Source organism: Muntiacus reevesi, chromosome 4 (genome assembly GCF_963930625.1).
Source record: "Muntiacus reevesi chromosome 4, mMunRee1.1, whole genome shotgun sequence".
Taxonomy (NCBI): domain Eukaryota; kingdom Metazoa; phylum Chordata; class Mammalia; order Artiodactyla; family Cervidae; genus Muntiacus; species Muntiacus reevesi.
Window position 1 is genome coordinate 158,165,883 of NC_089252.1, and position 23,900 is coordinate 158,189,782.

The 23,900-nt window shown below is 41.0% G+C and overlaps 1 protein-coding gene across 3 annotated transcripts in view; it reads right to left on the reverse strand.

Annotated features, from left to right (window-relative positions):
- Nucleotides 1–23,900, reverse strand: part of KCNMB4 (potassium calcium-activated channel subfamily M regulatory beta subunit 4) — a 101,335-nt gene that overhangs the window by 63,912 nt on the left and 13,523 nt on the right. For all 3 annotated transcript variants that reach the window (XM_065934628.1, XM_065934629.1, XM_065934627.1), the window contains exon 2: nt 10,197–10,324. In XM_065934628.1, coding sequence (XP_065790700.1) covers nt 10,197–10,324 — 128 coding nt within the window. The remainder of the gene's footprint in view (nt 1–10,196; nt 10,325–23,900) is intronic.

Below are 23,900 nucleotides of genomic sequence, written 5' to 3' on the forward strand. Positions count from 1 at the left end.
CAAAATTCAATCCTTGACTGGGGAACTAAGATCGTGCAAGACGAGAGGCATTGCCAAAAAAAAGAAATCCGATTTTAGAGTTTCATAAGTCAAAAACAGATGCAAAGACATAGCCAAAATCAACTATAACTGACCAACCATTTTTCACCATACTGGTTATAAATGCATTCAGAGACATATATATAAGCATGTATTATTAATCTCACATAATAAGAAACCCAGAGGTAGGTGGACCAGGGCAGGGGCAGCTACTCAAGGATGGTGTGGGAAAGCTGGCCTTTTCTATCTTTCTGCTCTACCCTTCATAACGCATGCATGCCCACCTTGATGCATATCATCCAAAGCTGCAATATGGCTTCCTGCATTTCTGCCATCAAGCCACTTCCATCCACTTCTCTGCCAGGACAAAAGTAGTAGAAACAGGAGGGGATGGTACTTATATTAGGAAAGCAAAAGTCTTCCCAGAGACCCCTAATTGATGTTGCCTCCAATACCCAGGACAGCAAACCAGAGTAGTGCAATCCATCCTCCTCTGAATCTGACTCCCAGTCATGCACAGGTGGATCTCTAAGTCTGTGAGCTCCACTTCCATTATACCCAGTCCCTCCTTCACTTCTCCACTAATTCTGCCTTTGCCCAAGCTCTTTTAATCCCTTGTTTAGACTGACTCAATAATTTCCAAATTGTTTAACCTTATATCCTGTCTACCTTCCATGCAGTCACAAGACTGGTCTCCCTAAATCACAAACGTGAATGTTGCTCCTCCACCGCATACAGAGTAAAGTCTAAAACCTCAGCATACCATAAAAGCAAAGCATTATCTGATTCACCCTCTTCGAGTTCATCTAACACTTTTCCCTTAAAAGTACTCTCCAAGAATATGTAGAGCCTTACATTTCATTCAGTTGCCTATGACATTTCAAATCTTCATGCCTCTGAATATTCTTTATTTTACCCGAAATCTCTTTCCTTCAGTTCAGTTCATTCACTCAAGCGTGTCCAACTCTTTGTGACCCCATGGACTGCAGCACACCAGGCCTCTCTGTCTAACACCAATTCCCGGAGCTTACTCAAACTCATGTCCATCGAGTCGGTGATGCCATCCAACCATCTCATCCTCTGTCATCCCCTTCTCCTCCCACCTTCAATCTTTCCCAGCATCAGGGTCTTTTCAACTGAGTCAGTTCTTCGCATCAGGTGGCCAAAGTATCAGAGTTTCAGCTTCAGCATCAGTCCTTCCAATGAACATTCAGGACTGATTTCCTTTAGGAATATTCATGACCGATTTCCTTAGCCTTCATTTACCTGGAAAATTCCTACTCATTTATCTGGAAAATTCCTACTCATTTTTAAAGAAAATGCAATTCAGACTTTCCTCTCTGAAGGCTTTTCTCTCTCCACTCCTTTTCTCCATTCAAGTAGGTCCAAGCACTATACTGTGTGTGTGTGTGTGTGTGTGTGTGTGTGTGTGTGTGTGTGTAATTACGGCACTTACCACTGAATAAATTACATCCCAATTGTTTGTTTACATGTTGGTCTTTCATAGTACTCAGTGACTTCCCTGAAGACAGAAACTAAGTCTTATTATCTCTGATTACCATCACCTGGTGTAAGGCTAGTCATTAACAAACACTTGAATAAAAGAGTAATAGGGTATGTGTGCTCAGGTGTTCAGTCGTGTCCAACTCTTTGTGATCCCGTGGACTGTAGCCCACTGAATTCCTCAGTCCATGGGATTTTCCAGGCAAGAATATTGGAGTGGGTTGCCATTTCCTCCTCCAGGGGATCTTCCTGACCCAGGGACAGAATCCTGGTCTCCTGCAAGTCTCCTACGTTGGCAGGCAGATTCTTTATCACTGAGCCACGGGGGTAGTTCTAATTCCTAGATTTTTAAGGAATTTCCATACTGTTCTCCATAGTGGCTGTATCAATTTACATTCCCATCAACAGTGCAAGAGGATTTCTGTTTCTCCACATACTCTCCAATATTTATTGCTTGTAGATTTTTAAATGATGGCCATTCTGACTGGAGTGAGATGATACCTCATTGTAATTTTTTTTTTTTTTTTTTGTAATTTTGATTTGCATTTCTCTAGTAATGAGCAATGTTGAGCATCTTTTCACATGTTTATTTGTCATCTGTGGCAGAAGCCAACACAATATTGTAAACCAATTATCCTCCAATTAAAAAAAATATTTTTTTTAAGAGTAAACGACTGAAATAGTGGTAAATCGATGGATGAAATCCAGGATGCTGGGAAGGGTAATACCATGATAGAAGAGTCATTAGCTATTTTGTGGCAGGAAGATTTTGGACTCCCTAAAACAACATTGTTTATTTCAAGGGAAGGAGGTAGGTATTCACATAAGTGATTCTTCCAAATAATTGAAGTTTAACCTTTTAAGTTGAATAAAAACCAATACAAATATTAAAATATAATTGGTAACATCGTTCTAAAAATGCACTACACATTTTCTTACCTTTTAAAGACAGTATATTGAACCAAATTTAACTTTTTTGATGACTCAGTGTCATCATTATGAACTCAATTACTGCTGAGGTAGGACTCTCTGCTCCTCCACTTAATGGCTCCAGACTGTTAACTATTTAGTTCTTTGCTAATTTTCTTTCTCTTTCACCATTAGGATTTGATCCAACATCTTAAGCTATTGCAATTGTACACACCTTCAGAATCAGGGAATTACAAAATCATAAAACTTAAGAACTTAGAGGATTCTTAGAGATCATTTAATCTATGAAATTTTGTAGGTAAGAAAACTAAGTCCTAAGTAAGTGAGCATTCCTTTTCTATGACTTTCAAACTGTACTCTAAAGAGCATTCTATTCAATTTTAGCTCAGACCATTATGTTCATCTTTCTCTAAAATGCTAAGGACAAATTTAATTTGGAAAATATATATCATAGGACAAACATACTCTGGGTGAACTTAAAAATTAGGATATATCTGTTCAGGATCAGAAGTACAACATATTTATTTCACAATAGAATTCTTTCCTTTGAGTTATTTTTGTGTGTTCCATCACTTTACTCATTAATCAAATTTCTATTATGTATTCATTCAAGATCTCACTCAGCGTCTAATCAGTGAATACCTAGGCTATGCTCTGATTAGTTGCTTCCATCATTGATGCTACAAATTTACAGGACAAGGAAAGAAAAGCACATACATATACTAAGTACTCATTCTTGTGCAGATATGATCACTACCAGAATAAACAAATAAAAAGTAAAATCCTTAAGATAGACAATGTTGTCTCATTTTACAGATGACAAAATCAAGATCAAGAAGTTCCATAATTTACCCTCGGTCACATAGTTATTAAGTGGTAGAGAAGAAATGTAAACCAGACACCTAAGGCCACATGGCTGCTGCACTGAGGAAGTCATAACCTATCCAAGGAGAAAGATACATACTCAGCCAACTCTCTAACAGTGTGATAAAAGCAATCATAGCCCTGCAGGAACTCAGAAGAGGGAGTGACTGATTATACCTGAAAAGGTGAGAGAAGTTTACACAGTGGCCTTTGAGGCAAGTCTTAATAGTAACAAAAATAATAATGGCAAACACTTTCATAGGAATTACTCAGGGTTAGGCATGTGCCACCTCATTGATAACCTCACAATAACCTTGTTATTTCTCCTTTCTACAAAGGGGATGGGGGCATACATAGGTCAGAGTAATATACCACGTGTTAGAAAGTGGCTAGTTTCAGGCTTCCTACCACTGTAGTATGCTAATTCCTACAAAAGGGAGAAGGAGAAGGAAGGAGAGAGAGACATGAGCGTGTGTGTGAAACAGGGCATACTCAGGTGACTGGACTAGGTGGGATGAATGTGAAAACCTTTAAATCAGGTCATGTCACCACTCCCCATCACTGGCTACTCACTGAGTTTAAGAGAAATGTGTGGCTCAGATGGTTAAGTGCCTGCCTACAATGTGGGCGACCCAGGTTCAATCTCTGGGTGGGGAAGATCCTCTGGAGAAGGCAATGGCAACCCACTGCAGTACGCTTGCCTAGAAAATCCCATGAGAGGAGCCTGGTGGGCTACAGCCATGGGGTCGCAAAGAGCCGGACACGACTGAGCGACTTGACTTCACTTCAAACCCTGCCTATTCTCTCCAGAATCAACACTCACCACTTTCTTCTCCCCAGCAGCTCCTCTGTCATGCGGGCCTTTTGGGTCCTAAAACTCACCAAACTTTCTTGCCTCAGAACCTCTGCACACAGTGGTGTCTCATTCTGAAACACTGTTCCCCTTGCTTTTTGCCTACCTACCTCTTGACCATCTTCTGGTCTCCACCTAATTATGATTTATGCATACAGGCCTTTCAAATTCCCCACCTTGTTATAATATCTCATAGCAGCACCCCTGGTTTTCCTTCATGGTGTTTACTCCACTTTGTAATTATCTATCTAATGTGATGATAGGCTATAAGCTTCATGAAGGCATGAATCACATCTGTTTTTCTTTTTCCAGCTTATGGACATGTGGGTAAACAGCAGAAGTTGAACCTGGAATTGGAATTGAACCTGGAATTGAACCTGGAATTGGAACCTGGAATTCTTCATCCAATGAACAATAAGAAGGCAGAAAATTTTAATCAAGGACTGTGACAAAATCAAATAAGACTTAAATGAAGTACAGCAATACTTCGTCTAGTGTAGATGACTGATGAAAGAAAGGCCAAGCCTAAAAGACCAGTTGAGGGGCACTTCAACAATCTAGATGAAAAACAGTGAGGGCCTCAACTGAGGGAATAAATTCAAGGCTTCACAGGTGAAGTGGCTGGATTTGTTCAATTGTGTGTGTGTGTGTCGGTGTGGGTGTGTGTGTGGGTGTGCACACATGTGCATGTGTAAGCCTGTTCTGTGCCCTCTGTGAACTATTATCCACTTAGGACAAAAAAATTAAGTATTAAAAAGTAAACCCATATAGAGAAATACAATGCTTTCCTTAAGAGGAAAAGTTCAAAAACTAAGGACAGATCATGCTTCCTTGTCCTGAGATCCAAAGGGAATTAAGGAATGAGTATCCATTTTCCAGGGACACGCCCTCATCAAGGGGAAGCTGGTGAAGGCAGAGATGAGGGAGGAAAATTGTATGGAAAGACTAAGAGATGTTTTTGAGCAACCGAGTGAAGATTTTAAAACAAACTTGGTGGGCCTCCCTGGCGGCTCAGTGGTAAAGAATCCACCTGGCAATGCAGGAGACACGGGTTCCATTCCTGGTCCGGGAAGATCCCACGTACCTTGGAGCAGCTAAGCCTGTGTGCCATAACTACTGAGCCTGTGCTCCAGAACCGGGAGCCACACTACTGAAGCCGGAGCTCTTAGAGCCCACGCTCCGCAACAGGAGAAGCCACGGTGATGAGAAGCCTGCACTCTGCAACTGAAGAGTAGCCCTCACTTGCTGCAACTAGAGAAAAGTCTGCATGGCAGCAAAGACCCGGCACAGCCACAAAAAGAAAAAAAACTCATCAGGGGGCATGGAGCCGGGTGGGCTACAGTCCATAGGGTGCAGAGAGTTGGACATTACTGAGAGACTTTGAGTGAGAAAGAGAAGTGGGCATTGCTGGGGTTTTGCTGAGAAAAGATAAGCCAAGGAAAGGCTAACAGGAGACAAAAATATATAGGGAAAGGAAGTGTGATCTTACCCATACCAAAGAGTGTAAAATAAAAATCTACCCATTGTATGGAGACGCGATGCTTCAAGGTTGAAGGAGACAGAGAGCCAAAAGGCTGTGTGGGAAGATCATGAATAGAGGCAGCTAGGTTCCTCTGGTTCCTCCTGGTTCCACGAGCCCTGGGCATGAAGTTACTACACCACGGTGTGCTTCCTGGGGGGCACAGAAGGAAGGGATGATTGCATGGGGACCATCCTTCCAGGGCAGGCCTGGCTACTGATGGCTGCTCTGGCCACTGCAGATTCTATGTCTGAGTGTAACTCATCTAAACAAGCCTTCAACAATGGAAAGCTAAGACTCCAATCATCTTTGTCTTAGATCTTTAAAATAACATCCTTTTCTTGAAAACGGAAACTTCTTGAGAACTTTTCTCCCCAATCCTGCATTTGAGTGAAATCTAAAGGTTACTTTAAATATAAAGTTCATCTTATCAAGAGCATCTGGGAGTCTTTACAGTGAGTCTATTTTTATTTCATATTTAGCAGTAGTAAAAAGTGTACTAAGAGTAGATGGCACCAAGGAGCTGCCATTTTTCACACCTCCAACCAGCACTCTTGTTTCCTCTTGCAAATGTCATGATGAAAGAGCCAAACTTCAAACTTCTGTTTTCTCGAAGTCACTTAAAATCATGTCTGGAGTGCTTCTGAGTTGTGACAGACCACCCCTACTTCTGTCTATACCCCAACAGTTTCAAAATGAGACAGTGAGATGATGGATGGGGAATGGGTATCTGTTCTGAAGAAGGAATGATGAGCTTAAATGTACCACTACTAAAGTTGATATACTGTGTTGGCCAAAAAGTTCATTCAAGTTTTTCCATTAGATGTTACAGAAAAACCCCAAAAACTTTTTGGCCAACCCAGCATAATGCAGGGTGAGTTCTTTACAGACAATTCTCAGCATGCCAGGGAATGGTCCTGTGTGATTTGGTACTGCGGATATTCAGAGTTCGTGCCCTAGCAGAAGGCAGCCCTATTTGGAGGAGGCAGCCTTTAGAAAGCTTGGTACCTGAGTGGGGAGTGAGGGCAAGTTACCAAGATGACCGGCAGCTGGGGAGCAGAGCCCGTGAGAGGGGGTGCCTATCTGCTTCCTCATGCAAGCTCAAGGTCATGCACATTCGGAAACCAGCTCCTGGTCCAGGGGTTGGGAGCCTGAAGGATCACCTCGTGCAGACCGTGGTGGGTTCGGTATCAAACTGTCTTGACTGCTAATGCCTATTTCCTGTGGCTGGGCTCCCTGTCTCACTGAAAAACATATCCCCACTTCACCTCTGTATTTCATCCTCCCCTGTTTTCCTCAGGGAATGTTCCCTTTTTTCCTTGTTTACTATGTGTAGTCAATATTTCCTTCTTCCTCAGCAGTTTTAGTCCATATCCCGTCTCATTTCTCTGTATCCATTCCTATTTCCTTCTCAATTACTCATCTCCTCCCTCAAATTCTTTTTCCAGTCACGGCAAACTTCTTGAACAAGTAGTCTGCACTTGGTAAAGCCTTCACAGGCTCATCTTAGCCTAAGACAAAATGATTTCAAACCCTTTGCTTTACGGCAGTACCTAAGCTGTGTTCACGAAGATCACTTACACACTCGGAGCACTTACACACACACACACAATTGACGACTTCTCGGTAGCGCATCTTGATTATTCTTTTCCCCTTAAAACACTCGCGCTTCCAAGTCTTTTCACTTTCCTCTCAACATCTGGCCACTCTCTCTCCATCTCCTCCCCCTCATACATCAACACAGCGGATCCCAAGATTCTGTCAACATTTCTCTCCTCACTCCAGGGTGCATTCTTTCCCAGTGTGTGTTCTTTCTCTTTGCTTCAACTATGGCTTGGGTGCCAAAGATTCCCAGATCCGTATAACACTGACCCCAGCTTCTTGCTCTTGAGCTGAAAGTTTGTACTTCTACCTCTTTTTTTAAATTTTTTTAATTTTTATTAGTTGGAGGCTAATTACTTTACAATATTGTAAAATTTTTGCCATACATTGACATGAATCAGCCATGGATTTACACGTGTTCCCCATCCTGGACCCCCCTCCCACCTCCCTCCCCTTCTATCTCTTTCTTTTGGCTATTTTGAGACTCTCAAATTCAGCACAGTCAGAGCTAGACAATCGTTTTCTCACACTCAGTCAAATGTGACACCTCCCTTTTCCGCATCACTCTCAAGGCTGCTAAGTTCTGTTGACTGTGATTCTAAATGTCGCTCTGATGTACCCCTCCATGGGTTACTGCCATTACAACTACTCTCAGACTGCTTTACTGGGATAAGAAGATGGCTAATAGAAGGAGCTCAGGGAATCAGATGAGCTGGTTTCGAGCTGCATTCTGTTTTTTTCACTCAAAGACTTCAGCTGGAGTCTTTAAGACTCAGTTTTCCCACCTGTCAAGTGGGGCCAGTATTTAGAACTCTTATAAGAGATATAGCGATCTAACCAAACTGTTATTCACATTGATTGGCACAGGTCACCACTCAGAAACTCCATGCTTTTCACTCAGGACTCTCTTTACCTCCCCCACATTGCTGAGCTGGAGCTCCCATCTTTCCTCTCCAAAACACATCCAACTCTCACACCCCTTACTTTCTATATCAGAGATCTACTCAAGTGAGTTTTTGGTTAAAAAAAAAGAAAACCTTTTCATAAATTTTCATTGCCCAAATGACAAAGAACATTCTCCTTAACATGGCATTTACGACCCTTTGGAAATCTAACCCTAAGCTACATTTCCAGCTTACAAATTCACCACTCCATAACCTATGTACCTAATGTTACTTATATTGCCAAACTTGTTCTTTTTTTTTCACAGCCACCCCATCTTTAAAGTCTTCCTCTCTTTCATTTCTAACCAATGAAATCATTCTTTGCGTGAAATTCTTGCCACCTCTTCTTAATATCTTCTGCTTCTGATAGGTAAACCATTTCTGTCCTTTATTGTGCCCTTACATTGCATAAGCTCTGTTTCCCCCAAGAAAGTCTAATTCCTTGGAAGCAAAGAACCCTCGTTATTATTCTGGCACATTACATTCATTGATTCATTCATTCACCAAACATTTCTTAACTGAGAATCAGCCACTGCGCTAAGTACTAGAGATACAAAGCCAAAGAAGAGATGATCCATACCATTAACCAGTAGGCAGTCTGGTTGGGAAGATGGGCATACAAACAATTCCAGTAGAGGGTTATGGGTGAGAGGACAGAGCAGAGGCTCTCAGTCCTGACTGTATATTAGAATCCCTAGAATTGATTTTTTAAGTGCTAATGCCTAGGTTCAACCACCAAAAATTCTAAGTTAATTCATCTGTGATGCATTTTTTTTTTTTAAAGTTCTTCCGGTATAGTTAGGACAGTGAGGACTGCAAACCTGAGAAAGAGCTCCACACGGCACACAGAGGTATATCTTGTAGCTGGCACTTTGGGATGTTCTACAAATTGCCCCTCTTATGTACCTCCTTCCTCTACATGAACTAGGAGACTCTGCCATATCCCTGACTCAGAGGTAGATCCTGCTTATTCTTGCTTTCAAGTTTAAGAAAGACAGTCTTGGCAGCAACGTGGAGAATGTCTTAGAGCGGGGCAAAGGGTGGAAGTAGAAGGGCTGGTTAGAAGACTATTGATTGTTGTGTTAATAGTTAGAAGACTATTGTGTTCTCAGATTCATGAGAAATAACATGAATCTGAACTAAAACAGTGGCAGAGGGAAGGCACAGAAGAGTTAGTATAGGATAAAATCAACAGGATGATAAATATAGGTTATAGAGCACAAAGGGGAAAAGTGAGTTAAGAATTACTCAAAGTTTCCAGACTCAGTAAGTGAGTAGACTACGGTGCCATTCACTAAGAGAGGGGTTATGGGAGGAAGAGAAAGTCTGACCTAAGTGTGGAACACGCAAATGGAGAGTGACAGCAAAGAGCTGAGAATACTCAACATTTGATGAACAAATTACTATGATTAATCTGGGAGGATACTGAACTATTCTAATTCAAGGAACTGTTGCTGTATGCTATAACTTGAGTTCTCTCTAGGTCAAGTAAAGTTTTAATGATGGAAACATTTGAAGATACCTGGTCAGAATTGAAAGGAAAAAGATAAGATTTGATATAGACCAAAATGATGATAAATCTGAACACTGTTCAGTTTGTGATCATTAATCACAAATGATTCGGGAGAACACTCCTAATATACAGTCCTCCTACCCAAAGGCACTTTCTTAGTGTATCCAGAGGGTAAACTCTATGATGCATGATACAGTTCTCACCTTTTTTGGCTAGCATATACATGCTATACACGTTTTTTGGCTAGTTATACATGCCCCCCCATCCTATAGAGTAAGAAAGGGCTACCCTAACTACATGCTAGGAAGAGTCGAGACTCTATCTTCATGTTGTATATTTTGTCAAGTGAGCGCAATCTATGATTTATTAATATAATTAGCTACCGAGGCTACAAACAACTTTAATATGCACATGTAAATATTTGCTTACCTTTGAAATTGATTAAAATAGCAAGTAAATGGCTGGGAACCAATCTCATCTTTCCAGTACTGTTGCCAATTCATGACACTTTCCAAGTTCTTCTGATTTTCTCTCTTACAGGGAGGAATATAGGAGCACTAACAAAAGAGAACACAGAAAGTAAACCTATTATTCTATAGAATACTGAATATAGGCCGTTTCTAATAGATAGATGGCATTATGCATTATGGTAAATCTAATTCTGACCTACTTAATTTTCAATTTAACCAAACTGGAATTGCTAAACTATATTTCAAACTTTGAATTTGGCTCAATTACAGGAAGTATTCCAATAATAAAAATACAACCAAAAATAACTCTCAGTCATTACACTATAAAGATACTTTATAAACAATTAGTTACAACCTACTAGTGGGTTGAAAGCATAATATGGGCCTGCTGATCAACAAAGGGAGGTAACACAAAAGTTGATTTTTATCCCGTCTCCAGCAGACTTTGATGTTTTCCTCTTCTCCTTTTAACTAACAAAGCAAGCACACAGCTCTCCTCTGATACTGATCTCAGCCGCTGAAACTCGTTTTCTTTTCTTACATGTTCTTGAACAGCAAAATCAAAGGGAAAGTTCATCTCAGTTACATAATCAATGCATTTTGCTAACTGTTGCCCCTTTCTAGCTATGCCTCTGACAAAGTAGTTCTCTGTGAAGGGACTTCATTACTTGAAGCGATGTACTCAGCAGAGTTAGAACACTGCCCTTAACCCTAGATGTTACAATTAACCCTTAGCATGCTAATCCAGTTTTTCCATTTCAGTCTTTTACGATGATGATCATGATGAAGATGATGCCAGTTTACAGCTATTGAGTGTTTACTATGCCAGTGAAGTGGAAGTCCCTCAGTCATGTCCAACTCCATACAGTCCATGGGATTCTCCAGGCCAGAATACTGGAGTAGGTGGCCTTTCTTTTCTCCAGGGCATCTTCCCAACCCAGGGATCAAACCCAGGTCTCCCACATTGCAGGCGGAGTCTTCATCAGCTGAGCCATCAGGGAAGCCCTTACTATGCCAGACATGGTAATAAATGTTTAATAGCCTTCCCTCCAGTCCTTCTTACAACAATCCAATAATGAACCCCACCCTACAGATGAAGAAACTGAGATTTCCATCAGTGCTACAACTGGAACTAGAGTCTGCTGACTCATCCCATTCCACTCTCAGATGTTGTATCAAGGTGTTCAGTATTAAGGAGCAGAAAAAAAATCCACTAGCTCTATAGTATAATTTGAGTCACATGATTTTAGAGCATCTACTTTCTTAATGTCTTCTAGCCATTTTTGGGTAAAATACAAACATTTTAGCACGATGCACAAAGCTCTCCATGATCTGGTCCCTGCCTGGTCCTCATTCTCGCTCAAGCCTGGGATGCGGATGTACAAACTCTTGTTCCCAAATCTGCCATGTGGAATCACACAGTATCAGACTTGTCTGTTTTATGTCAGCCTCTCCAATTTGTTGGCAAGCTGGGACAAGGGCTATTTTATTTTCTCTTCTGTATCTTTAAACCTAGGACTAAACCTGGTTAACATGGACACTTCAAAAATGTTGGTAAAATTAAATAATGATAACACATGTGGATACATCTTTATTCAAGAAGAGGAAGATTTTTTTTTACAGCAGTTAAACATTTTAAAGTATATATAAACACATTTTAAATTTTATTTCATTTAAATTTTAAATATTTTTATTTAAAAAATTTAAAACTTTCAATTTTAAAAATTAAAATTTAAATTAATTCAAAAATATTTTAAATTTCTTACATTAAAATTTTAAGTTTTATTTATTTAAATTTAAAATATTTTTCCGTTATATATAACAAATTCACATTATACAAACATTGTCTCAATCCATATTTACCCTCTGCATATATAGTTTCACTTCTACTAATAACAATAATATATAGCTAAAAAATTCTGTGAAATTATGAATCCTGAGCTCTTCAAAGCAGCAGTCGGGCTTAGAAGCAATGGAGACCATTAGGTTGGGTTCCAGTCTTATTAGTTGTTACATGTTCGGGTTTGAGGTAAATTACTTTTTCTCTGAATTTCACTTTTTCTAATCTAAGTCTCCAAAATAAATTCTAGCTCTATATCTCTATGATTCTCTTCTTGGAGATACAGCAAGAAAGGACCCAGCAGAAGGCAGGACTGCAAACACTGTCGAGTCTTTTCTCCAGAAGAGGTCCCAACCCCTGGGGAGATGGCCAGGAAGCCCGATGAAACCACCATTCCGGCCAGCGAGGAGGACAAGTGTGGTTAGTCTTCACTTGGAGACATGTATTTTGCATTAGGAAAATGTTTATAAAGGACTTCTGATTTTCCTGTTGCTTATTTCCTATAATGTGACAGATGTTTCCTTTCCTTCTATTAAAAATTCTTTTTCTGTATCACGGTCAACTAGCTTATAAAGTGAGAGTAGTTGTGTCAAATGACTGTGCTCTTTGTAGGGGGCAGAAATTTCTAGATCCGGAGGTAGAAGCCATGAGGTATGAAACTTGAAAAACTCATCAGAGCTCTTTTTGCAATAGGCACACTCAATACAGGGCTTCCCTAGTGACTCGGCAATAAAGTATCCGCCTGCCAATGCAGGAGACACAGTTTCGATCCCTGGGTTGGAAAGATGCCCTGGAGAAGGAAATGGCAACCCACTCCAGTAACCGTACCTGGGAAATCCCATGGACAGAGGAACCTGGTGGGCTGCAGTCCATGGGGTTGCAAGAGTCGGACATGATTTAGCAACAAAACAACTGATCCTCAAAACAAGAAGTACGCTAAACATTTTGGGGAATAACAACCAATAACCAAAAGTAATTACAGCAGATTTTTAAATTCTGTAATTATCTCAGTTTGAAAACTTAACTATTCAGTTTTGGGAGGAGGGGGAAATGAATGGATTTAAAAGAAATGTCTCTATTGAATGACAGCTCTATAGTCTGATCAGGAGAATTACAGCTACACATTTCTGAAAAAGTCAGACTAAAACTTTCACTGAGGGCATAAAGTTTTATATTAGGTATGTTGTGATTTTTATTTTTTATTTTTGTATGTTGTGATTTTATGTGGGATAAAAGAAATGTTTATTGCCTCTAGGAGACTTTGAGCTAGTATAGATGGATTTTTGGAAGCAAAGTACTCTCTCACATTGGGGAAAATAACCTGTGATCAAAATTTAAGTATTTTTTCAATGGACTGCATTCTTTCCAAAGAGTATCATAGATTAAATAATGAGTTTACAATACTCCAGCAACTTCTAAAGTGCACATCTCCTTGAAAGGAAATTTGGGAAAATTGTTAAAAGGCTAAACATTAAGGCTCTTAAAAATCATTATTATCTATTTTTTTACACCTTGATTGTCCACTTAATTGGTCTTTAAAATTTCTATGAAGCCTAACTCAGATTTGCTCTAGATTCTTTCTTAATTTAGTGGATCAGTGTAGATTGTTAGAATTTTAAAATAAGGTATAAGTGAAAATTCAAAGCAGTGTTCCAGAAAAAAAGAATTCAAAAATCAGTCATAGAGATTTGCTTTTCTGTGTTGTTCAAGTTGTTCAAGGTTTTCCTGGCACCAAATAGCTCCCTCATAAATCTCTCTCCTTTGGGGGAGGGGGGCACAAATAACAATATGTGTCTTATCACCATCATCATCTCTATCATCAGCATGGTTAACATTTACTGACTATATGTCAAACATCTCATTGATCCAAATATCATTTAATTCAAATGAGCAAATATTATAACCACCCTCATTTTACAGATGAGGAAACTAAGGGACAGAGGAGTTTCAGAAAACTTTCCTTAAGGCTTCCCTGGTACAATACAGTTCCGTCCCTCAGTCGTGTCCGACTCTTTGCGACCCCATGAACCGCAGCACGCCAGGCCTTCCTGTCCATCACCAACTCCCAGAGTTTACTCAAAACCACGTCCATTGAGTCGGTGATGCCATCCAGCCATCTCATCCTCTGTCGTCCCCTTCTCCTCCTGCCCCCAATCCCGCCCAGCTTCCCTGGTAGCTCAGTGGTAAAGAATCCGCCTGCCAATGTAGGAGACACGTGTTCGATCCCCGGTCCTACATGCCATGGAGCAGCTAAACCCGAGTGCCACAACTACTGAGGCTGTGCCCTAGGGCCCAGGGGCAGCAACTACTGAGCCCATGCACCTAGAGCCACCGAAATGAGACACCTGCTCACTGCAACTGAAGAGTGACACTCACTTGTCACAACTAGCGAAAAGTCTGGGCAGCAACCAAGACCCAGCACAGCCAAAAAATAATTTAAAAAAAAAATCTTTTCTTAGATTACAATGGCAAACGAAACAGCTGGGATTCAAACTGCAGAGAATTCTTTTTTTCCTGAGCTTCTTGAGTTATTTTATTTTATTATTTTTAGTTTATTTTTTTATTTATTTTTTGCTGCTTGTGGGGTCTTAGTTCTCTGACCAAGGATTGAACCGGGACCCGTGGCAGTGAGAGCGCAGAGTCTTAACCACTGGACCACTGAGGAAGTTCCTGCAGAGAATTCTTAACCACTGCACCACAATGTGGAGAAGGCATTGGCGACCCACTCCAGTCCTCTCGCCTGGAAAATCCCATGGATGGAGGAGCCTGGTGGGCTGCAGTCCATGGGGTCGCGAAGAGTCTGGACACGACTAAGCGACTTCACTTTCACGTTTCACTTTCATGCATTGGAGAAGGAAACGGCAACCCACTCCAGTGTTCTTGCCTGGAGAATCCCAGGGACAGGAGGCTAGTGGGCTGCCGTCTATGGGGTCCAACAGAGTTGGACACGACTGAAGTGACTTAGCGGCAGCAGCAGCAGCATCACAGCACCTCGCTTGAGGGCTTCCCAGTTTTCCCTTTTTGGAGCCCCCTGATTTGGTGGTCAGGGAGATGGCCTGACATCACCCTCCTCTCTTGGAGAACTAGTGTAGTGTTTTCTTGGGAACCGACTTTGTGAAGTCCTCCTGAGGACTGGCGGGCTGAGGCTGTCGGTTGCAGCCCTTTGGTTTCCCGGTACCTTCTCAGAGAAATGTATTGTAAGTCTTTGCTTGTTCCCTCCTGTCTCAATTTGGCTTCGGGGTTGGTTTTTGGTGCCACAGATGTAATTTCACTTAGGTGAATTTATAGACACGATGTCTTCGGTCATGGAGGACAAGGAGCATTCCCTTGGAGAAACTTGCTCCTGCCGTTCTGACCTTTTCTTGTTTTTCATTTGCAAAGGCTGCATTTCCCAACTTCTAATACCATTATCACCCGAATAACCTTCACTAGAGGCTGTGTCATTTGCTGCCTAAAATTGCATGAAATCACTCTCTTTAAAAAGTCAGGAGAAAAAGAGGCACATGATAAAATATATTTGTTTAATGCCTACCTTTTAGAAAGGAAATTTGACTTCTGCATTCATGAAGGAAACTGATGGAACTGAATGGACTGTTCTGAGTGTATTAATGTAAAAACGTTCAGAGAGTTTATGGAGGGAAGAAACTATCATCACTTGACGTGAAATATCTGATTATGTATGTATTATCACTTATTTTACATTATCTTATTTTAGGGCTTATCAAGATTCATAACAGCATTCGTTTTCAGCCTACCACAATGAATTTGTATTTTAATAGAACACTTCTTGAGTGGGTTCTTTGTGATGTGTCTTGAGGATTGCGTTTCAATCATGTGGGCAGAGTAGGCAAAATTCACTTTCTTCCTTTACTGAGTCACTTTAAAAAAACCACTGCACAAAACACTCCATCTATTTAACTAAACACTGGGAGCTGGGTTCTATGTTAGGCATTACCTAAGAAAGAGAAATGAAGACTTTTTTTGGTACCAGTTTCTTTCTTGACTTGACTTGGTTAGGGAGGTGATTATTGCAAGACATAATATTGGCATGGGTTTCGTAGATTAAATAATTTCCAAAGTAAATTGGGTTAGAAAATGAATTCTTAAAACATTATCTACTGGAACATAGATTTAATTATATTTTATACCATACTTTCCTATTTTCTGAAATCCTGTGTCAGTTCTGGTGTATAATTTTAATGACATTTCTGACAAAATAAACATACAATCAGAAAAGCACTTAAAACAAAGCGGTGGAATTCCTTGTGGTCTAGTGGTTAGAATTCAGTGCTTTCACTGCCACGGCCCAGGTTCAGCTCCTGGTCAGGGAATTGAGATCCTATACGGTCAGAAAGAAAAAAAAAAGCTCTGTAGAATAAAAAGTTTAACTGAGTCATTTATAAACCCTACAATATTTCACGTGCCTCATGACTTCATTAACTGTTTGCAAACATGTGCACTGTATGCAAACACATATTCCTTATGAATGTGGGTTAACTGAAGAAACACATACGGAATTATATGTCAGCTAAGCTAAAATTCTAGGGCAAGTGGTTCCAGTATGCACACCCACATCTGAAAGCTAAATGGAAATAATCTTATGGAAGAATCCGAAGGCCAAATGAATGGCTTAGAAAATGTGAAAAGTAGGGCTAAGAACAAAGGGGCGCTAAAATGAGCTCTTCAGAGAGAGCAAGCTGGACAGGTACAGAGCAGTGCCCAGCCTAGAATAGGGTTCGTCAAAGGATGGTCCACAGACCCCTAGACTGTCAAAAGATCCACCCTTCTGAGAGTCTCATTCAGAGGCACTAGGAACCTGCACTTTTAACAGCTCTCTTTCTTCCTTGGAATGACAGGTTTGGGGAATTGATCATTTATGCACTAAACCATTCTTGATTGCTCAGTACAGGATACAAAGCTTAGATATTACTCCCTAGCCCTCTTCCTCCTCCCTTCCCAGGAACATGTAGTTATGAAAGAGGGAGTGAAAACCTTGGCTTTGAGGGGAAATAGAAGGCTTCACAAAAGAGACAACATGATTGTGTCTTTAAGGCTGAATGGGAGTTTGTTTCTCAGAGAACGGGTTGGGAAGGGGGACATTCCAAGAAGAAGAAATGGAATGTGATGGATGTTCCAGAAAGACTGAATCATCTAATGTGCTTGAAGGTGAGGGACATGGAAGAAGACATTGGAAAATGCTCCAATTATCTGAACCACTCACTACTCATGAAGAATTGTTCTCCTAGCCTCACCGGTTTCTGTGAAAAACAGCTCACTACCCACCAGACTATTCCCACCCGCCCCCAACTCTCCTTTAGTGGGACTGTATTATTAGGTGTTGAGACGACATCTGCATTTTTGTAATTTAACATTATTTATTTAACTTCTGGATTCAAGTAGACTGCTAAAGTTGGTGACATTATTAAAACTGAATAAAATTTGGAACATTCCACTTTGAAGAGAAAACAGTTCATTCAGCTGGAAAGTCAGAAAATAAAAATGCAGAGCCTTTGCCAAAAAATAGAGGTTGAATCTCAACAGAAGTCAGACCAAAACAAGAAGTTTTAATCTGGAAGAAGCTCAACAATAATTATTTATAATAAGCATGGCAGTATATGTAAAGATGTGCTCAACGGCTTATGATGATAATTTAAAATCCTTGAGGAGATGGCCAATCCTCTTATGACCATATAGAACACTGAAGTGAAATAAAATATCTTAAATGCTCTTGACTGCTTTCAGAAATGCCTCATAATATGTGTATATGTGTGTGCTCGGTCGCTCAGTCATGTCCAACTCTTTGTGACCCCACGGACTGCCAACTGCCAGGCTCCTCTGTCCATGGGAATCTCCAGGCAAGAATACTGGCATGAGTTGCCATTTCCTCCTCCAGGGGAACTTACCAACCCAGGGATCAAACCCACACATCTGCATCTCCTACACTGGCAGATGGATACTTTACTACTGAGCCACCTGGGATTCATTGTGTGTGTGTTTGTGTGTGTGTATAAAATAAAATATTAACAGCCATCATTTATGCATGAATGGAAACAAGTCCTGTCTGTGCTAAGTCCCCTAGAACCAGGATTGAGAGATAGTGGTGATGAAAAATTGATGCTTCCTATTTGTGGCAGAACGTATTCTTCCACAGATGGCTCCACCAACATCTATCCTACTGTACATGCTCTTACAATGTGACATGACTCTCCTCTCCTCAGGGCTGTGGGTTTCCCTTGCCTAGAATATGGATGAGTCTGTGATTACAGAGGAAGCAACGCTGTGTGACTTCCAAGGCTAAATCAGAAAAAGAGGACGTAGCTTCTGCCTGCATCTCTCTCTCGGGAATGCTTGTCACGGAGTTCTGACACTGTGCTGTGAGAAAGCCCAGGGTGGTCCATGCAGAGACCACACGGAGAGGCCTGGGTGGAGAGGAACCAAGGCCCCCCACTCAACGGCCAGCGTCAACTCTCTGATCGTGAGTGAATGAGCCTTCCGATGGTTCTCGCCTCCTGGCTTCGAGTATTTCACTAGAACCTCAGACATCACAGGGCAGAGCTAAACTGTCCCCATTATGCCCTGTCTGTATTTATGATCCACAAAATTTGTGATCATAATAAAAATGATACACACTTGTGTGTAGTCGCTCAGCTGTGTCCGACTTTTTGTGACTAGACTGTAGCCCGCCAGGCTCCTCTGTCCATGGGTTTTTTCAAGAAAAATACTGGAGTTGTTTGCCATTTTCCTCCTCCAGGGGATCGTCCCCACCCAGGAATCGAACCCAGGTCTCCTGTGTTTCCTGCACTGCAGGCGGATGATATCAGGCTGATGATACACACTGCTGATATCAGAAATTGGGTAGTACAAAGTGCTCTAGATTCCTTGGTAAAGTAAGGTGTGCCAGAGGGTGGGAAATGCAGTGGTCTGTTATTTCGGTGATGCTTCTGGGGGTGTCATGCCACAGGGAATTTCTGGATATCTCCTCCAAACTGAAAGAGATTGCTGTTTCTTTCACTTGTTAAAACTAAGAGGCACAGTGCTTGATGGACCCTTGGCATTTTGGAGGAAACACTTACCCATATTTGGGACTGCACCTCTAATCCCTTACTGAGCAATCCACAGACCTGACCCCTTTCAGTGGCAGCCAGAGCAGAAGAACCTGCTCTTTTCACTGACTTCTGTGGCCCAGGACCTCGAATGGTATCCAAGGAGTGCCGGATGGGAGGGATAGATGGAGCCTGTGGAGTTCTGATAGTGTAAATCAAACCCATGCTTTCTTTGACAAATTGCTATTCTCCTTTCAAGAAACTCTTGGTTTGTTACTGATGCCTAAGCATGGGACATCCAGTCACCATGTCATTCATTGTATGTCATTCTATTCAACCCACCTAGACAAAGAGGTGGGGTTTTCAGGGCTAACTAATGCAGCTCCTGCAGGCAAACAAGATGCATAAGAAAATGCTTTGCATTCCTGACACATCTTCACTCTTGTACCATGGCCTTCTCAACTTATCCTAATGTGCAGTTGTTAACCTAGGCTTATTTTTCTCATACTAAGATATTCAGGGAGGCCTGGCATGCGGCAGAGCATGGGGTTGCGGAGAGTCAGACATGACTAGGTGGCTGAACAACAAGATTTTCATCCCTCTAGGAGCAGCCTGCAGTGTGCGTGAGTGCTTAAAGCCTGCGACCAGTTCTGGTCCAAGAAAACATTTGAACTCAGTTTAGCATAATTTTGAGCAGAACTTCTAACTGTTTATTTCTCTTTGAAGGAATGATGTTGGACGTACAGGCCTATGTTGATTTATTGGCAACAGATAACAAATAATAAATTGCATTTTGAGTAAACTGATTAGAGTATGTTACAGCCTCAGAAAAAGAACTCTGATTGATACATAACATTCAAAAGTTGTATTTCCCATGCACCCTTTCTCAGGAAGCTACTTGAAGATGTATCTCACCAAAGCAAAGGTATATAGACAACAGCATAGGGTCAAGGAAACAAAATATCTAATAGAGGAGGGACATAGCAGGTCCAAGGTGCAACCAGCGCAGTTTGGGGCAGTAGGCTGAAGGAGTTCAGAAAGGAAAGTTTTTTAAAAGAGAAAAATGTAGACTGAAACAGTTATACATTATGAATAAGTATAGGGGCTCCCCAGGTATTGGCACTAGCGGTAAAAAACCCACCTCCCAGTTCAGGAAACATAAGAGATGAGGGTTCGATCCCTGGGTCGGGCAGATCCCCTGGAGAAGGGAATGGCAACCCACTCCAGTATTCTTGCCTGGAGAATCCCCATGGACAGAGGAGCCTGGTGGACTATGGTCCACGGGGTCGCAAAGAGTCAGACATGAATGAAGTGACTTAGCATAGCATATATATGAAAAACAGTATACAAAGGAGTCTTACAATTCTGTGGGAGAATTTTGTAAAAGTAAGAGAAAGGTACATAAGGAAGTAAGAAAATATTAAAAGAGCATGATTATTTGCACAAAGAAAAAGCGGCAATAAAAATGAACATTATGTAGTTAAAATAAAGTTAAGCACTCCATGTTAATTTGGCCCAAAACTATGATATCTAAAGGATGAACGGCCGAAAATTGAGATGGAATGGGATAGTGTAAGAAAGTTAAATGCTCAGATTCAACCATTGGCAGGTGATTGTCTAAAATATATACATTGGAGAGCCTACTGTTTGAACATGGATTTAAACGATGGAAAAAGAGAAAACAAAAACAGTGAAATATAGTGGTCTCTGGATGACAAAAAGGATTGGGACAGAGGGGTCCTCATTGTGGTTCTATTGAAATCTTTCTCTATTTCCTCTCTAGCAACCGGCCCACTTTGAAAAAGAAAAAATCATTACTAGATTGTTTTAGTTTGGAAGTTTGTATTACCCTAGAGGATCAGCATATCATCCTATGGTTTCAAATCTACTAGCATAGTATTTGATCCAGGCATTCAGGAATCAGTATAGACTAACAGGCAACTTTTTTTTGCTTTTGTTTCTTAACCATACCATGCAGCATACGGGATCTCAGTTTGTCCACCAGGGATCAAACCCGTGCCTCTAGCAGTGGAAGCCCGGAATCCTAACCAACGGACTGCCAGTGAAGTCCTCAGAGAATTTATTTTATAGTAATATTTCTGGAATTTCTCTCATTACAGAAATAATGGTTTACAGATATCTGGACATCCTTTAGCCCAGTTAAGTTGACACAGGAAATTAACCACCACATGTATAAGTCTTCCAACTGAAGAAAAGCCATTTATTGCCAAGAGCTCTTCACGTAATGACTTTTGAATCACTGCTCCACCATGGTGCAAATATTCTCCCAAATTGGTCATTTTTTCCTTCAATTTTAATATTTTTGAAAAACATGTTACCTTTTTTCTTACTGTGTCATTAAAAAGGTGTATTACTTTATAATATTTGCTTTTGCTTTAAAAGGCTTTGTTCACAGACAAATTTATGTAAATACCTATATTTTCAGGATTTTCACAGTTTATTTTTTGTAAATTAAAAGTTCATTCCATCAAAATTATAATTTTATTTTAATTAAATATTTTCAGAATAATTTTGAGTGTTTTACAAATAAATTTTATTTGGAAAATTACTATTTTAAAATACATAACATTCAGAGATCAGATCAAAATAGCAGAGGTGTATGATACGGAGCTCAGCATCTCCCCTACAGATACATCAAAAAATACCTATGTGTGTAGCGACTCTCAGAGAACATCTGCTGAACACTGGCAGAAGTCCTTAGACCCCCAACAGAGCAAGAAAATCTCCAAGTAACTGGGCAAAAGACAAAAAAAAAAAAGACAAAAGAAAAAAAAACTTCCCACACTTCCCAGCCTGCGAGGCTTGTCCACTCGCCCAATGGAGCAGGTGGGGCTGACTACTGAGGCTCAACCTCGAGGCTCAGATGCCAGGGGCAGGACGGGGGTTCACTGGGTGAAGACGGCCAGAGGGGGCTAGGTGGTAGAGCCCCACAAATGAGGCAGTCTGGGAAGAAGCCTCTCACTAGAGAGGCAAGGGGCCATTGTTGGAGGCCGTGCATGAAGACAGGGGGTCTGCCACACGAGCTGCTTTCTCTGCATGCCTATCGGTGGCAGCGAACTGCCTACACGAGCTCCAGGGCAAACAGAACTACCGTATGACCTAGAAAACCCACTCCTGGACATAAACCTAGGGAAAAATCCCTAAGTCAAAAAGCTACGTGTACTTCAAAGTTGACTGCGGCACTCTTTATGATAGCCAGGACGTGAAAGCAACCTAAATGTTCATCAACAGAGGAACGGATGAAGATAATGAGGTACATATACACATTGGAACTGTATTACCCAGTCATCAGAAACAATGCGTTGTGCCATCTGCAGAGATGTGGGCAGATTGAGACTGTCATACTGAGTGAAGTAAGAAAGAGAAAAACAAATATCGTATAGCACCACCTATCTTTGTAGAATCCAGAAAAATGATACAGATGAACTTAATTTGCAAAGCACAAACAAAGATACAGACATAGAGAACAAACATATGGATACAAAGGGCAAAGGAGGGGCCGGATGAATTGGGAGACGGGGATTGACATATATAGACCACTATGCATAAAATGGATAAGTAATGAGAACCCACCATATTAGCATGGGCAACTCAACTCAGTGCTCTGGAGAACTGGGCGGGAAGGAAATCTAAAAAAAGAGGGGGCGTCTGTACGTGTATAGCTGATTCTGCAGAAACTAACACAACATTATAAAGCAACTCTGCATGTGTGTGCGCTCAGTCGCTTCAATGTTGCCCAACCCTTTTTGACCCTATGGACTGTATGGAGCCCTCCAGGCTTCTCTATCCATGGAATTCTCCAGGCAAGAATACTGGCGTGAGCTGCCATGCCTTCCTCCAGCGGATCTTCCCGACCCAGGGATCGAACCTGCATCTCCTGCATTGCAGGCAGATTCTTTACTGCTGAAGTCCTGTAAAGCAACTATACGTCAATAAAAATTAATTTAAAACAACAACAACAACAACAAAAAATCCTCTGGACTCCTACCACCCAGAACTTCTACCACCGGACTTTCTCCTTTGCCCCGCTCCCCGTCAGTTTCCCACAAATTAAATCAAAGTAAACATTGTATTTTGCATTTGCTTCTCTCATTGACTATCAGTGAGTATACCCTGCATTATCCTTTTTGATGGCAGTGCTTCTTGGCTGCATCTTCATCTATTTCACCTTCTTTAATCAATAGACATCTTCCATTTTTAAAATCACTATATACAACACTCATTAAATATTGTGCACAGTCAATTTTGTTGACAAATTTGGCATTGATTCTTAGGAGTAGAAATCCTACCTCAGAGGGAGCGGGGAAAGATAAATTAGGAATTTGGGATTAACAGACAAACATTGCACATGCGTGTTTAGTTGCTTCAGTCATGTCTGACCCTATGGACTGTGGTCTGCCATTCTCCTCTGTCCGGGGCATTCTCCAGGCAAGAATACTGGCGTGGGTAGCCATTCACCTCTCCAGGGGTTCCCCACCCAGGGACTGAACCTGGGTCTTGTGCATTGCAGGCATATTCTTTACTGTCCTTCTTATAGCCAAATAAAATTCCTTGCATGAATACAGCACATTTTATTTGTCCATTCATCAGTTGATGGATATATGATTTATTTATACTTTTTGGCTATTAAGAATAATGCTACTATGAGTAGTCATGTACAAGTTTTTGTGTGGACATGTGATTTCATTTTTCTAGGGTATATACCTAGGAATGGAGCTGCTGGGTCTAATGGTAATTCTGTTCAACTTTTCGAGGAACT